The sequence below is a fragment of the Trichomycterus rosablanca genome, chromosome 1, assembly GCF_030014385.1.
Source record: "Trichomycterus rosablanca isolate fTriRos1 chromosome 1, fTriRos1.hap1, whole genome shotgun sequence".
Taxonomy (NCBI): Eukaryota; Metazoa; Chordata; class Actinopteri; order Siluriformes; family Trichomycteridae; genus Trichomycterus; species Trichomycterus rosablanca.
The window spans coordinates 48,573,086-48,591,043 of NC_085988.1; the positions used below are offsets into that span (position 1 = coordinate 48,573,086).

Consider the following 17,958-nt stretch of genomic DNA (forward strand, 5'->3'; position numbering starts at 1 on the left):
TAGTAGCTCTGCAGGCTTGCTTCAGCTCTCTCCTGCTGTGCAGATGGGTTGTTATAAATACACACTGTAATCTCACTCCCCTTCCCATACTCCAACAGCTCATGCTGCTAGACACACTTGCATTGTAGGCTCCTTGGAATGCATCTCTGGGTGTTTGCCATTCAATGAAAACAGTGGCAAAAGAGGATGATAGTTATTACAACAAGGTTATTACATCAAAAACACAGGGGTGCTGTTATTGGGAGGAACGGAGGGAATAGTCCAAGGTCCTAAAATGCCTTGAGTGGCAAATCAGATGTATTAAAGTGACAGGAGACTCAAAATCATATTGGTGCCCCTATAAACAGGCCCAGCCTACATTTTGTAGTAAAATACAAAAGCAAAACATCAAAAAAAGATCATGCAACACACACTCAAACCATAACAATGTTTTCACAATGTGGTTCTGCATTGTCTATAAATTATTACTTAATTAATATAAAGTTTTTATTTTATTAACATAGTCATCTTATCTTAAGTAACTGGGACATCACCCACCCATTAACTCACTTACTATACATAGGGACAATCTGAAGTAGCCAATCCACCTTCTATATGTTTTCTGGGAGACACTTCATATTATTCACCATCTTTATCTTCTGTGCCTCTTCATATTTTAATTTATTTCAATTCATTTTTATCCAGGTCAGGATAAAACTGGGCACAAGGCAGGAATACCCTGGGCAGGGTGCCAGTCCATCACAGGGCTTTGGATACCTCCCTTAGACAATAATGATTGTGTATATGGTCAGCCGGCCCATCAATTTTCAGCGGCGGTGGTGGGCTGGTGTAATGATCAGTGCACCACCCCAGTGCTCTCATTTATTCAATACATTATTGTAATTACTATACTATCTGTTCATTAATTCTATTATCCGTTTTATCAAATTAATTCTATTTATTCTATGAATTACTATATTTTGTGTTACTATAAGTTACTATAACATTTACTGTGTGTTTACATTTAAATTTAGCAGACACCTTTATAAAAAGTGGCTTACAGTAATGTGCCACTATACATTCTGAGCAATTGAGGGTTAAGGGTCTTGTTTAAGGGCCCAACAGCAGCAACCTGGCAGTGTGTTGGGGCTTGAACCAGTGATCTTCTGATTACTAGTCCAGTACCTTAATCGCTAGGCTAAAACCACTCTTTTGGTATCTTAATTTCTGAAACTAAGAATGAAGTGAGCAAATACATTAACAAATGGCACTAATTAGGAAAATCACTATCAGCAGGCTGTTTTTACTAGCTTTTGGTTTAGCTTTTGGTTGTTCTTTGGCTAATTTAGTGAACCATTGTATTAACCTTGCTCAATGAACACAGCCAGGTCTAATTTCAGATGCTGAATATAATCTATCAATCTAACCCATTTTGAATCTTACCATCCCGGTCAATCATTCAACCTAAGGGTTCTACAGAAACACCATGCCACCATGTCAGAATTTTATTAGATTATTACTAATTTATTAGAGAGTAGCATAAAGAAAACCATTGCTGCTTGTCTGACATTTGCATTTAGTGTCTGGATAATCTCAAAACCTTTTTGTGATAATGTTATTTCGACACAAATCAAATTGAGACATTATGGACAAGTCCTATTATATCTGACATAATGCAAACACATTTTTTTGAAGTAACAGCATTATAGCAACAGACAAACATGGCAGTTGTAGTGTGAGGTTTAGGGGTGCATTGCTGTGTCAGAACCTGGAGAACCTTTCAAAGAATGAATGCCAATCCTTTTCATGTAAGTGCATCTGAAAGATAAAGCTTGTGGTATAATTGAGTTGAGCAGCATGGTTATGGCTCAAAATACAAATGCAAATTCACAACTAAATGACATTAAAATAAACTAAATTAAAGTTTTAGAGTGCCCCAGTCAATGTTCTGATGTAACTCCTATAGAGGTGCTGCGGCGAGACGTAAAACAAACATACAATGACCAAATAATGCCATGATTTAAATTAATTCAGCAACAATGTAGGCTTAAAATAGTGTTTAGTTGCAGTCATTGCTCCTAAAGGTGCCATAAGCAATTAAGTTCATTATTTGCTTTATACAAAATTTGCACTTTTTTTTTGTGGCTACAACAATGTTCAATTTTATGGTCTTTAATAGTTCAGTATGACAAATATGAATCAACAGAGACAATTGGAGCACATACTAAATAGACCCATTTTCAGCCTAACTTCCACAATAGTTTTGTGAAGTGGGGGATCCAAAGATCTAACCCAGGTCTTCAGCTCCCAAGTTGATGTGAGGCACCCACTGTACCAGCTGTACCACAGTAAAGCCTAAACACATGGGTTTTGTTCAACATCACATTTAATATTTAAATATTTATACTGGGAATCTCTACAGGAAACATATGGAAGGATAACAGGGAAATCCTTTTATCTAACGAGCCCCAAAAGCTGCTTATATTTCGTTTATAAAATCATGTTTATTATGACATTTTGACATTATAAAATGACTGAGAATCTAATAATGTTATTCCACTAATGTCAGCCACACTGCAGGTTATCTTTTATACAGAAAGGCAGACCAAAGCACATACAATAGTGCCTGAATACTAATAACCTATAACTCTATAATAAATAATAATTTGATATTTCACCAAGTTCACATACACTAATTAGTTTAGTTGTATGTGGTTAGGCATGCAGTAAATTAGTGGATGATTCATTGTTCTTTGAGCAGTTCTAATAATGTTATGTTCTTACAGTAGCACCCATTTATGTAGAAAGAATAAACACTCTACTAGCTTAAAACAAAGAAAAAAGAAGAAAAATGTGCAAATAGAAGTTAAAAAGTTATTTACACATAATTAAATAATTACAGTGCTTGCATTATTATTATTGCACATATGAATACTGAATATTGCACTGAATAAACACCATTTTTTATTATTTAAGCAGGACAGTAGGCTTCGGCTGGTCAGGTTAGGCTGGCTAGCCCTTATGGTCAAATGGTGTAGAATGTAAAATGAAAAGCATCTTTCATTGAAAATTAACCGCATTGTTTAAAATAAGGTTTTTAATCTCATACTTTGACATTCTACTGTCAGCCAATCAGCATTTTCAAGCACAGTCACATTTGTTTAAATGGGAAAAATTGCAGAAAGCAGACTATATTTTTAGCTAACCCCTTTTCCCTATATATAAAGTGGACTTAACCAGCAGGATTTGCAGCATGGGTCTTTGAATTTTATCTGCACTTTACTTTCATTTATAAAAATGGTAACAGAAGCAACATGGCTAACACCACTCATGATCTTGGTTCTACTGCAACATTGGTAGCCATGAGAAGCCATGTTCTGTTTGTCTGTATTCCGCTACAAGCTTCTTGTGCAGACAGCCACCATTCCCTTAACAGGATTTGTGTTTGATTGGTGTAGCCTAGCCGTTAAGGTACTGGACTAGTATTCAAAAGATTTGGTTCAAGCCCCACCACTGCCAGGTTGCCAATGTTGGGCCCTTAAGCAAGGCTCTTAAGATAAGATAAGATAAGATAAGATAAGATAAGACTTTATTGATCCCCTTAGGGAAATTAACTAACTTAACCCTCAGTTGCTTATACTGTATACTGTCACAGTACTGTAAGTCGCTTTGGATAAAAGCGTCTGCTAAATGCCGAAACTGCAATCCATTCCAAGACCTGAACAGTTTAATCTACAAAACACACAAAACTTCCTAAATTTAAGTAAACACGCCTTATTGTGTGCAAGTAACCAGTGAAAGTGAACTAAATAGATTCACTAATACATACACTTGTTTGCCTTTAGGCGCCGTAGACTGGTTTATACAATTTAAATAGAGTTCTTTCCCTCTCTTACGCATCCTTGTTTCTACCCAACCTCATTTCTACCCAACCTCAAACCAAAATTACCAGGCTTAATTCTTGTAAAAGTAAAAGTCCGGTTCTGTGAGACTTCATGATGTGTTAGTGGTGTCCACTTGTTCATCAACTGGACACCAACAGTGCCAAAATTTGGTTAGTGGCTGCAGGCATTAAACAATGTGTACTGAAGGAACTTACCAAGTCTTTGGATGTGCCTAGCCTCTTGAGACCATCTAGAGGCAGCAGGTCAGCTGAGTCCTTGTGTGAGAACTGGGTAGCCTGCTTCAGCCTCCTCTGCTGGTGCATGATGGCTTTATCCCTCAGCTCGACCTCACTCTTTTTTGACTCGCTCATGGTCCCTTCTGAAAAATGCTTTACTTCTGCAAGACTTGGGGTTGGAAAAAGCGTCCTTCAGCTGTATGCAGAGGGCATAAATCCAGTAATGGTGTGACCCTGAAGCTTAGCAAGGCTTGCACACAATCTCATTCAGGCTTGCAAAATTTAATGCAAAAATAGAACAGGACAGAGATATAGCATGTAGGTTTGTAGAAGAAGAATGACCTTTTGTAAATATCCTGAGGATATGAATTCACGAATGCTCAGCACAATCCTGGTTCTAGAAAGAAGATCCTGATGAAGCGTTAAAGAGGCTATGTGCTGGTCAGTTGTGAGCAGTGGTCAGCTTGGAGCTCATGTTGTATGCTGTTCAGCTTCAGATCACTCTCCTCACTGTGAAACATTCACTGTCCTTACTGTGCAGCAGAGGCAAGCTGTGCACGCTACTCCCTCCTTCGTTCTCTCTCAATCTTTCAGTTGCCCACCTCTCATTCTGTTTCTTTCCAACCCCCACCCCAACCTTTCCTGTGTCCTCGCTCTCTCTTTCATTCTGACTAACCCACTCTCTCACTTTCACTGTCATCTACAGTACTTCCCCTTTATCTGTAGCCTGTCAGCTCAAAGTGACTACACTCTGTAGAGATTATTTTGCTTTAAATGCTAATCAGTGCTAATCAATTTAAAAATACATGCTTTTTTACTTGTGTACTCATTCTATACTATGTATTACCAGAAAACCTTGAGGCTGAAGCATCAGTATGACCTACTGACATTCATCGCTTAGCAGAAAGCTGTGTAGAGCTGTGATGACATAACTAAGTCAGAATGTCTTACTACAAATAACCTAATGTAGTAGGATTAGTATCCACCATCTATAGTTGTACTGGTAAGGGACACAGTTTTTCCCTGTAGACAGTTTTGATTGGGTTACATCTGATGATCCAGACATTAGACGTCCTCCCCGCCTTGGCAAAAAGACCACTGTTCCATAGACTTTGTACAGATGATCTGGGGACCTGAAGCTGCTTAAAAATGACCTGTAAATTGCCTGTATGTGCCTGGCTTTCCAAGATTTGTACAGCGCCTTCCTGACTTTTTAACTGCAACGCTTTTGTTTTATATATTTTCGGATGACATGGACAAATAGAGCACAAGCAGGGGCTTCTTTCCTCCTCAGCAGCTTCCAAGTAAGCAGCTTCCATAATAATGAGACGTCACCTGATGTGTGGACTGTCTCCACAAAACTTCCTCTCAGCATTAGTTGAGGTTTTCCTCAGGTATTGGGTATAGTCAAACAAGCCCTATTTACATGGACACAGAGAAGTCCTCACTAAGGATGAATTAAAGGTGCTTGAAACGATGACATTATTTGAATGACATTATAGACTATAGTTTATGTTTGACCACAATATAATAATGTCAGTTTTGTCATTTAAATAAACTAGGTTTTAAAAGTTGAAATTAGACACTTATCTATCAAACTAAGGTCTTTTAATTGACTTCTAGCTGTTATCTCTTTTCGTTTAAATAAGAATATAGATTTAGCTTCGAATATTTGAAGATATAGCGCCACAATGTGGTCATATTATATGTTGACCAAAAAGACCACATGATGTTGCTTTTGCCTACATCATTGTACAGGGTTTTAACAAGCTCATGGTGTGTTTACATACCTTTGACCATATTGCACATTTGCAACATTGTAAGTAAGTGTTTCTAACCAACAAACACTATTTCCAAAAAAAGTTGGGCCTTTATGTAAAATTCAGTAAAAAGAATCTGTGATTTGTTGATTCTCTTGAATCTTTATATAACCTACAATAGTAAAAAAGAAATGTTTAATGTAAATAACCATTTTTTGTAAATGGGGTTTGTAATACTGGCACCAGCTTAACTGTTGTGTGGAGGCTGTGTGTTTGCAGTAAAATAACTAGTCACATCGGTCAATCTACAGTACAACTAAAATCTTAAAATACATTGAGCAATTAAAGCCAGTTGCCTAATAATAAAGCTGCCTAATAACAGACTATTATATTGCTAGACTTTACCCTCCAGGCTTTGTGGATGCTGTGCAATAAGAAAGACCTAGCTCGAGAGTGTTTTTATATTTATATAACTTAAGGCAATATATTTATATTGCCTCTATTTTTCACTATACAGCTGTATACAGACACTTGGTAAATGGACGCAAATACCTCTACACTTCAGCTATCAGAAAAATAAATTCTGCAAACAGTTTGCACCACTGGAGGTGAATCTACACTCAATGAGCATCTATTATTATTTTATAAGCTACACCTACCATACAGATGTGGGTATACAATTACTGTGTGTGGCTTATCTTTTGTAAAAGTTTATTTGTTATACACTTATCTGTAAAGCCCCCTGTACCTGTTTATCAATAGAAAGGACCCCCACAGGACTCCCGCTGACCAAATGTTATTTGAGGTATGGTTTATTTCTGACACTGCAATGATGCCAACGTGGTAATGACCTGGTAGTGTAATTAGTTTTGGTATAAATGTATCAGATGCAGCAGTGTTGTTGGGGTTTTTAAATACTGTACAACTTACTACCTACTTTATGAGTACCACATAGCCTGTTAGCACTTGTTGTAGGTGTACAGTTGAAGACTAGAGCTATTTTCATTTTCATGCATTATAGTTCCTATAGTCTTTTTATCAGTGGACATTTTTGATAGTTTTTTTGGTTGGAAAATCCCAACAACACTGCTGCACCCGACACAATACCAGTACAACACACCCTGCCTTGTTATTGCTTATAAGGTTGTTAAGGAATAAATACTGATATTGTAAATTTTTTGTGCGTGTTTGTGTTGTTGAACACCAATACAAAGGTACACAGTTAAAAAAAAATGCATATACTTGCTAGCTCTGAATATTTTATTACACTATTAGTGAATCATTGGTGTTTAAGGCATCTGTGATACAAAACTTTCACAAACTCTGGCTAAAAACCAAGTGCTCATGTGCTCAAAATTAAAGCAAAGAAGCAAAAAGTTGCATATTGCACTTAGAAGGGCTAAACTGAACAAATCTGAACATTTGCTACACAAAGTTATTGATCACTCTGGTCATGCTACTTTAGCTATTTACTCTAATACATCAGACGCCTACATTCAAGGCATACATTGTCAAGTTACAAAACTGTAACACTGTAGTTAAGACCAAGGCTTTCAGATCACACAAGTAGTGTTCCATTATGACCATATAAGACCACAGCTGTGAGCTGCAAAGCATCACTGGTACATCAGTGATGCTTATACAAACCCAATTTTCAACAAAGGGACATTTTGTTACATGCAATAAATATAAGTACTTGTGCTTTGTTAATTCTCTTGAATCTTTATTTTATTGACAAAAGTAGAAAGATCTTCAATGTTTTTACTGATCAGACATCAATTCTGTGCAGGTATGTCGCTGAGCTTTCTGGGCCCAGGCTCATCATGGATGGAGTGAAAGACCGTAGAAATGTGCTGTGGTCAGTTAACGTAGAGTTCTTTATGCCAGTGGTCCTCTGTGGGTAATTTATTACCGGGCCGCACAGAAAGAATAAATGTTTAGAGATTGCTACATCAGCAATGAAAACACTACTTTTTACGGGTGTTATTGTCCCCAATCACCACTAGGTGGGAGCAGCATCTCGTTGCAGCGAAAAAAGCTCATTTGTGAATAGTACAGTTCCGTGAAATAATATCTTATATGAAACCGGCCTGTGGTGCAAAAAAGGTTGGGGACTGCTGCTTTATGCCACTGTTGTCAGCAAAAGATGCAAAAGCCAACATCTGTCATGGTATGGGGTGCATCAGTGGCCACGGCACGAGTGACTTGAATGTGAGAACAAAGTGTATATTTGGATTTTAGAAAGACACATGCTGCCATCAAGGTGACAACTTTTCCGCACGACAAGGCCATGCCTCATTCTGCACGCACTACAGCGGTGGTGCTTTGTAGTGTGTGTGCGCTTGACTGGACTGATCTCTCTTCTATTGAAAATATATGGATCATCATAGAAGAATCAGACAATGGCAACCACAGACTGCTGAGCAGCTAAAGTCTTGTATCAAACAAGCATAGAGAAAAATCTCATTACTCTGAAAAGTTTTATAACACAGTACTAAACATGCCTGTGTCCCAGATTCTTTTGGAGTGTGTTGCAGGCATCGAATTCTTAATGTGTTTATATTAAATAATAATTCAAGAGAATCAACAAATCATAGATTGTTCTTACTGTAATTGACAAAATGTCCTTTTCTGGAAATGTGGTTTGTATATTTATATGCATTAGTGTTGCAGACATTAGGGGTGTATCAAGACATTGTGACAAAATGAATCATGGAATGTGCAATTACTAGGCACATCAAATAGCAGTGCCATGTTTGATCCAACTTGCAATACTATATGCTATATGTGCTATATGTCACATTGTTTTAACAGAAGTGCTATCAATTTCTCTATTGCAATTCGTCTTTCTCACGCACATAAGGGACCAAAACTAGGTGTGTATTTAAGTTTAAAGGCTGCTTATATGACAAAAGCTTATTGTTTACATAAATGTTATATAATTACTGAAAATTACATGATAAGGTTAAAATACCGTTTTATAACTGTTTATAATTGTTTTATAATTGAAATATTTAATAATTGTTCAGAAAGTCAGTGCCAAGAACTAATGATGATAATTTCATTTTATTTTATGTTTTACCACCGCTTTATCCTGGTCAGGATCATGGTGGGAATAATTTTTCTGGAATCACTGGGCGCAATGCAGAAACACACCTCAGAAAGGATGCCAATCCATTGCAGGGCCTCAGCCATACCTTCTCCTCAGACAACCAATCTTGTCTGTATGTAGTCACCTTACCAGCCAACAACTCAGTGCTGACCAATTTGTGCATGCTGTGATGACTAACAAAGACTGGTGTTAAAAAAGCGGGTTTTCTAGAAGTGGGATCTTTGTTATTGTAAAAAGATTATTCTATTATTCTGTTGTTCTAAGGCAGTGTTTACTAAAATAACAATCTCAGCCAAATACCTAAATGTACCCTACATTTCAATAGACTAAATATTAGTGTAGTATAAAATGCTTTTTTGTTTATATTTTAAATGAAACTAGGAAAGCACAGAATTCTGCATTGTTACACCCCTAACAAACAGTACATGTGTACAAGTTTTATATAAAAATAGTGCACTTGTTCCAGTGTTCCATGCGTGTTTACATATTGCTGTGTAAAGCTACAATTAAGTGTACATCAACAGCACGCAGTTAAATCATACCAGGTGAGGTTCAATGAATTGTCGATTTGTTATTAAATGTAAACACTTGAGTCAAGATCTTAATCCTGAGTCAGTCTTCTGAGTCAGTGTTTTTTGGTGTGTCTTTGTTCCTTAGACATAAATCTAATCATGGCCATTTCAAACACTACCATTATTGATCATAGAGTTTAAAAGATCACAATCACCCTGCTTAGACTTGGTTTTAAATTGCAAGTAAGTCACAGAAGTATCTTCACTAATACCACACTAGGAGGTGGTCAGGGAAAGGTACAGCCACATAGCATTTGTACAATAAATGCATCTCAGGACTACCTAGTCTCCAGTGTGGAGGTTTTTGGTTTTCAAGCTACTTTTGTGTAATGCTCAGTAAATGTACTATTATCAACCACACTACATAAAGCATTATTAAATCCATTTAGAACAAAAATGTATGCATTCATATCATATACACTCACATAGCACTTCATTGGGTACACCTATCTAACATGGGGATGACATGAAAGTGTTATGTACAGGTATATCATGTGCAACAGCTGGTTTTTTTTATATTGGTTATACTTACTGGCCTCTTTATTAAGAAAACATATCCTGTTAGCACTTGATGTATGTGTACAGTTGAGACTTGAGCTAATTTGTATTTTTTCATTGCACAATGTGAAGATTTTTCATGCAGAATTTCCTTTTGTCTATTATCAGTGGACACTTTCTGATTACTGGATGCTGTTGGTTTATATTTTTTTTTGTTGGAGCACTATTGTTCTCCCAGCATTGACATTTAGGCGTTCAAAGATCCCAAGAACAGAGCTGCACCTAATACACTTATTCAACACTAATGTCATTATCCCATTAGTGTTGCTGCAGTGCTGAGAAACATCTATGGTGATCCCTTAGAACTGATAAATGGGTTATAGGGAAAAGACAAAATAAACAATGAAAGATGGGCTACAGTTCATAACTGTATATCCCCAAGTTCAGCTGTATGTTAGGTGAAGCTTAAAAAATAATCAAGATACCAGATAGGTGTACCTAATAATGTGTTTTAGTGTATTTATGTCTAAAAAACTTTAGAAGTGAAAATCTTCAGTGACTGATTTACTCTGTGTAGTGTACTGGTGGGTCTAAAGCCTAACCAGAAGCCCTGGATGCAAGACAGGAATACACCCTTTGACAGGGTGCCAATCCATTCGTCAGCATACACTGACATGATCTTAATCTTTGCTACCTGGCTGGTTTGGGCTTTATTTCAAGTGACATTAGGCTGCTTTTGTCAAGGTTTGGCAATGCTGTTTGCTGTGTCCAGACATATGCAAGTGCCAGGTATAAATATGTCCCCTCTGTATGATCAGATCACCTGAGACACATGTTAATACCAAGTCTAAACAGGGCCCATGTGACCTTCCGGAAAATATACCTTTTGTACCAGCAAAAGCTCTATAGGTCAGAGAACATTAGGTAAATAAAGGGAGCAGAGCAGGGCATTATGACCAAGAGTTGAAAAGCGGCTAAATCCCTCCCAGGCATCAGTGAAGACATTGTACTTGGTGAACACGCGATGCTCAAGACCGGTGCGTGGTCCAACATCGTGGCTCATGATGTATATGCCGTCGTTATGCAGAGCACATGTCAAGTTTAGGCCTGACTTGGACACGTTGCTCTGTAGCTGCAGCCACAGACATGTGCGCACATTATAAGACTGCACAGTCAGCATGTCCTCACCATGGTCAGCTCTCTCCAGCTCGCGTGTGTAGCCACCCACCAGGTAAATGGTATCCTCAACCGACAGCATCTGCTGCTTACGCACATGTACCGGACACGTGTGCAGCACGGACCATGTGTCGGAGATGGGACAGTAACGCAGCACATTAGTGTTCCTGTCTGAACGGGAAAAAAGGACAGGAATTCAATATCTACAGAGAGTTCGTAGTACAACATACTTTCAGTCAATTTTATCAAAGAAATTGAAATTTTAATTCTGTAACCTTTTTTAACTGACAAAAGTACAAAAAATGACCTTAAAGTATAATGAAATATAAACACATTTTGAGTAGGATGCCTGCAATACATTCAAAACAAGTTGGAATGGGCAAAAAAAAAGTAAAAAAAATATATAGACTATTCAAGTTATATTTCACAATATTTTCCTTCTATTTTATTTTGGTTTCAATGCCATGTCTAACATATGTGTAATTTAACGGCAAAATAGGTGTTATGTTTCTGTCTGTTTACTATATTTTGTCTTTATATTCTGGGACATTTTGTTTCATGGCTGCACATGTGTTGTCTTTTCTAAGAGATACTTCAGATTTCTGCAGATTTCACTGCAGATTTCACGTTAGGGGGTTTATTTCACAATAATTAGGTGATAATTATTAATAATAATAAAAATGATGATGAAGAAACTCTATTGTGCAAACAAAAAGCCATACATCAATTCAGTGCTGAAATGCAGTTTGAGCTTGAGCTAATCTCAGATGAAAAACGTGTGCTGGTGGAAACGTGTACTGTTGTCAGATGAGTCCATGTTGCAGTTTGTTTTCATGCTAACAGACTTTAAATTATTTGTGCATAAGACGAATAAGGACCATACAGACTGTTATCAGCGAAAGGTGCAAAAGCCAACATCTGCCGTAGCATGGGCTGAATCAGTGGCAAAAAAATGAAAAAGGGCAACTACTACACAACATGGTGCCCTAATAGTGTGCAAAAAGCTATGATGTACCATGTACGATAAAACTAAAATTCTTCATTAAGATTAACATTACATTAATAGGAAGTCCAGATTACACAGGGAACTACAACCCCTGGCAAAAATTATGGAATCACCACTCTTGGAAGATGTTCTGTCAATTGTTTAATTTTGTAGAAAAAAAATAAATCACAGACATGCCACAAAACTATCATTTTTCAAAATGTCAACCTTCTGGCATTAAGAAACAATAAAAAAAAGAAACAAATATAATAGTTGTGGTCAGTCACAATTGCTTTTTTTAGATCAAGTAGAGGAAAAAAATATGGAATCACTCAAATCTGAGGAAAAAATTATGGAATCACTCTGTAATTTGCAGTTTAAAAACAAAACATCTGCAGCAGATTAGATTTGCTAATTATTCTTCAGTTTAAAAAGAGTGCTTACACCTCGGAGAGCTGTTGCACAAAGCAGATTGTCATGAATCATGGTTCCAACACAAGATATGTCAGTTGAAACAAATGAGAGGATTATAAAACTCCTTCAAGAAGATAAATCATTGTGGAATGTCGCAAAAGATGTTGGTTGTTCCCAGTAAGCTGTGTTTAAAATCTGGACCAAGTACAAACAAAATGGGAAGGTTGTAAAAGGGAAGCATACTGGTAGACCAAGTAAGACATCAAAGCATCAAGATAGAAAACAAAGCAATATGTCTTGAAAACAGAAAATGCACAACAAAACAAATGAGAAACAAGTGGCCGGAAAGTGGAGTCAATGTCTGTGACTGAACTGTAAGAAATCACCTAAAAGAAATGGGATTTACATACAGAAAAGCCAAACAAAAGCCATCATTAACACCTAAAAAGAAAAGAACAAGGTTAAAGTAGGCTAAAGAAAAGCAATCGTGGACTGTGGGTGACTGGATAAAAGTGATCTTCAGTGATGAATCGCGAATCTGCATTGGGCAAGGTGATGATGCTGGAACTTTTGTTTGGTGTCTGTCCAATGAAATTTATGAAGATAACTGCCTAAAGAAAATATGTTAATTTCCACAGTTGTTGATGATATGGGCCTGCATGTCGGGTAAAGGCACAGGGGAGATGGTCTTCAATAAATGCCAAAGTACACATTGAAATTTTGGACGCTTTTCTTATTCCATCAGTTGAAAGGATGTTTGGTGATGATGACTTCATTTTTCAAGATGATAATGCATCTTGCCATAGGGCAAAGGACATGAAAACTTTCCTTCAAGAAAACATATAATGTCAATGGCATGGCCTGCAAATAGTCCGGATCTCAATCCATTTGAAAATCTCTGGTGGAAATTGAAGAAAATGGTCAATGACAAGGTTCCAACCTGCAAAGCTGATCTGGCAACAGCAAGAGACAGTTGAAGGCAGATTGATGAAGAATACTGTTTGTCATTAGTTAACTCCATGTCTCATAGAGTTTAAACCATTATAAAAGCCAGAGGTGGTGCAACAAAGTAATAATGGTGCAGTGTTTTCTAATGATTCCATAATTTTTTCCTCAGATTTGAGTGATTCCATATTTTTTTCCTCTACTTGATCTAAAAAAAAGCAATTGTGACTGACCACAACTATTATATTTGTTTCTTTTTTTATTGTTTCTTAATGCCAGAGGGTTGACAGTTTGAGAAATGATAGTTTTGTGGCATGTCTGTGATTTCTTTTTTTTCTACAAAATTAAACAATTGAAAGAACATCTTCCAAGAGTGGTGATTCCATAATTTTTGCCAGGGGTTGTATAACCCTTTAAATATTTATTTCACAAACACCCCCGAAGGACAACACAGAGGGAACTACATGATTCACACTCAGATGCAGATGTGATATCAGTGAGAATGCTATGAATTTGGAGCTTAGTAGTCAAGGAAGGAAGGAGGTGGGTGAATGGCAGAATTCTATTTTAACCATGTGTTCATACAGTGGATATGAACAGTCTACACATTCCCGTGAAAATACCAGGTTTTTGTCATGTAAAAAACAGACCACAACAAAAACTTTCAGATTTATTTCCACCTTAATGTGATCTATAATCTGTGCAATACAAACCTAAACTAATATAGCTGCATAAGTGTGTACATCCTTTTATAATTGTGGATGTGGCTGTAACTCATGTTAAATAGCAGTCAAGGACACCTGCTGTCAATTCAATAGACTCTAATTAACCTAATATAAATTTCAGCTGTGATAGTAGGACATTTATGCTGACATTTACTTAACTGCGTCTTACAGCAACAGCTCATTGTTGAAAGGTCTTAGTGAGGAGAAAGGTACACAGTTTACTGGACACAGTATTCTTCCTCCACATCATAAAAATCTGAATGGGCAACTCTATCATTTCTCATGCCCTTCTAGTCACTTGAGAGGGTAATGCTTATCAAAATCTCATCAAAAGTGTTTAGCAGCACCCACTTGGGGAAAGTCTGCCCTAAAAAGCACATTGCAATAGAGACTGGAGGTCACTGCATTTAATTTTTTTCAGTTTGTTTTTTTCTCTCTCCGTTGCAAGCCTACTTCATCTTGTTTTCTTACTTGGAAGGGCATCTTAGAGAGCACTTCATGATTTTTTTTTCATCAGAAATGTCAAGGTTATTCTATTGTGAGGGCAGCACATCATATTTTATCCACTGGAGCATCTCTTCATTAGGGGATCGGGCACTAATTGGGCATGTTGTTATGAATACCCTCCGTATACAATACATGTTATACCAGCAGCATTTTCTATTTGAAGCGTCCCCATTAAAACAAATGATTAAATTTTCTTGCTCTAAAGGGCATATCACCATAATTTATTGCACAAAAAAGGCACTTGAAAAAAAGAACAAGTTTATATTATTGTGAGGCCATTAAGGCAATTTGTCTCATTTTGCCAATCCAGCAAACACTTCAACTATTGTGGCACCGAGCACATGCAGGTGGATGGTGTGACAGAGGAGGATGTTAGGACAGGGCAAGATGGAGACCACTGTGGCGACCCGTAATGGGATCAGCCGAAACAAGAAGAAGGATGTGTGGTTCATAGGGGCCGGGGTTTGAACCTCACCTCCTGTCTGTGAGTCTGTAAACTTTGTGGGTTATCTTATGGCTAATTCAGCTGGCAGAAGATATATTAGCTGCTAAGATTTCTCTGGAATACCTGAATTTATTTAAAATATTATTTATTTATTATTATTTATTTATTTATTTATTATTTATTATTTATTATTTTATTTAAGTATTATATTAATATTTAAATATATGAAAATAATAATATAAATAATATTTAAATATTTTTTATATTTTATAAAAAAATATATAAATAATAAAAAACTATTAATACTATATTAATAATAAAAAAATATTTAAATATTATTTAAAAATTCCCCCCCCCCCTTTAGCGTATCCAATTGTTCAATTTGCATCGTGCCTCCTCTCTGTCTATGCCGAACCCTGCCCTGACCAAGGAGATCGAAGCTAACCCACATCCCCTCCGATACATGGGCAGCAGCCAGATGCATTTTTGCCACCCACACATTGATGAGTGCGGCTCCACCTAGCGTTGCATGCGGAGAGACACACTCTAAGGGCACTCTTCCTCATCTCTGTGCAGGCGCCTCTAATCAGCCGGCAGAGGTCGTAATCGCATTCTGACAGAGAGAGACCCACATCCGGTTCTTTGTCCCACCCCCCAACTCAGCAACTGGCCAATCGAGCAACAGCCACTCTTTTTTACCGCTGCGCCACCTGAGCAGCCAAAAATATTTAAATATTCTTTATATTATTATTTTCACCATCTACCATATTATTTATGGTAGATGGCAAAAGACCTAAATTATTTGCAGTTCTCTGCATTTATGTGCAGAGAAAGTATTATTTATTTTTGAACTGACATTATTATTTATTAGTATTATTATTTATTTATTTTTTAAACTAATTGGCAATACTTTCATCAATCTTGGGACAAAGTGGTGAGCCATGGCCCATCTTTGCTCTCACCTTTGCTTGCATCTTTGCTTTGTACCTGTCCAGGAATGAATGTTTCCACCGAGTGTAACCTAAATGTTCTATACATTTTCACTCTTACTTAGCCACTGTCCCAACTTTGTGTTGTCGTTATCAAATTGAAAAAAAATTTATATTTACAAAACACAATTAAGTCAACATAAGAGAACTATACACTCTCTCAATCTCAATAGTTGTGTATTTAGTCCTCTTTTGAAAACTGTTAGTACTTACCACTGGCTGTGTAACCACCCATGACATAGATCATGCCCTGGCATTCTGTAGCAGAGAACTCAGTCAGAGGATCAGGCATGGAAGACACACAGGTCCACCAGTCTTGTTGGGGACAGTAGTACTCTACTGTATTTAAACAATGCCCTCCTACTGCAAACAGCTTTCCAGTCACTGCCACCAATTTAAAGTTAGCCCTGGGCACAAATACATTTAATGGGTCTAAAATACATAAATAGACATCATGTACATATACACATTAGCAATTTCTAACAAAGTGTCTAACATGGTTATGTTTTTAGTCCTGGTATGATTATCACATGTACCATAGTTCTACAAAGCCAGGCATCATCTCAAAAAAGATCAGACATGCGGGGAACACACACATGCATTCCAACACAAAGTTTAAATTATTCAAACAATTCTTTAAAAAGAACGTTTAAGACAAAGTCTTACCAACTGATATCCAGTTCCAGTTTTCTTATACTAGCAATGTGTATAACAACATTACCAGTTAGTGTATACATTGTTTAAAATACAAAAAGGTGTATCTAACGAAAGTAAAACGTAATGTTGATTTATGTGTAATGAATACCTCTTTTGGTTTAGTGAAGCTACAGGGAACCATTCATTTCGGCAGGGGTTGTAGCAGTGCGCTGCTGAAATCTCTTGACTTGTCATCCTGTAGCCACCAACAATGAAAAGGTAGTTGTCAAGCACTGCTGACCCGTAGCCCCTTACACTGACCATGTCTGGGGGCAGGCTGTCGGTGAGCGTCTTCCAGCGCCGCTCCCCCTCCCCATAGCACAACATGGACCATGGTTTCTCTTCACTAGTAAGGTCTAGGCGTGTGCCCATAAAGTGTCCAACTGCCACCAGGGTGGCTGTGCCCCTCATGCGCAAGTCCCTAATCTGTTCTTGGAGATCACCTGGCAGGGTGTGAAACTCAGGTGTACGTAGCATCACGTGGTAGTTGCTACTCATGAACTTAAGGCAGGCCTTGCGCAGCTCATGTGTGCCATAGACCTCTGAAAGGTTAAACAGCTCAACACAGTTGTCTAGGCGGATTTCAGACAGAAGAAGCTTCAGGATAGGAGTCACCTGGAGAAAGGAGGCGGTGTCTATAAGATCCTCCAATGTTTCATTCTCTACCTGGACTTTAGAGGTGTTGATGAACTCCAGAACTAGTTCCAGACCTGACACACTCAGTCCTTGGAGCTGCACTGAATCTTCTTCTGACTCTCGCATCCCAGAGCTGTAAAGAGCTCGGAAGTAGTCGCTCTGCTCAATCAGCTTGCTTTTGCTTACAACATATGATCTGTCGTTCATAACTATCTCGATGAGCTGTTCAGGTCCAGACATGATGGCTTTTCGACAAGACGTGGGGTTGTTTTTTTGTGTTTAGGTGTCTGATGTACACTGGCAACAGTTATAAAGTATATATACATTTATATATTAAATATTTATGTCCAGTGTCCTTCCTGATAAATCAACATTTGCAATCAGATTTTACATTAGTAC

General features: G+C 37.5%; 3 protein-coding genes across 3 annotated transcripts in view; 1 reads left to right on the plus strand and 2 right to left on the minus strand.

Annotated features, from left to right (window-relative positions):
• Positions 1-4,234, minus strand: part of nrip2 (nuclear receptor interacting protein 2) — a 40,100-nt gene extending 35,866 nt beyond the window's left edge. Inside the window, exon 1 of the mRNA XM_062993798.1 lies at positions 4,079-4,234. Coding sequence (XP_062849868.1) covers positions 4,079-4,234 — 156 coding nt within the window. The remainder of the gene's footprint in view (positions 1-4,078) is intronic.
• The window catches only part of commd9 (COMM domain containing 9), a 30,367-nt gene that overhangs the window by 3,836 nt on the left and 8,573 nt on the right, over positions 1-17,958 (plus strand). The gene's annotated exons all lie outside the window — the stretch shown is intronic.
• On the minus strand, positions 7,115-17,799 carry klhl42 (kelch-like family, member 42). The gene is made up of 3 exons (XM_062993719.1): positions 17,033-17,799; positions 16,441-16,634; positions 7,115-11,388 (listed from the first exon to the last, which is right to left on the minus strand). The coding sequence occupies exons 1-3, from the start codon at positions 17,797-17,799 to the stop codon at positions 10,952-10,954; spliced, it is 1,398 nt and encodes a 465-aa protein (XP_062849789.1). The 3' UTR covers positions 7,115-10,951.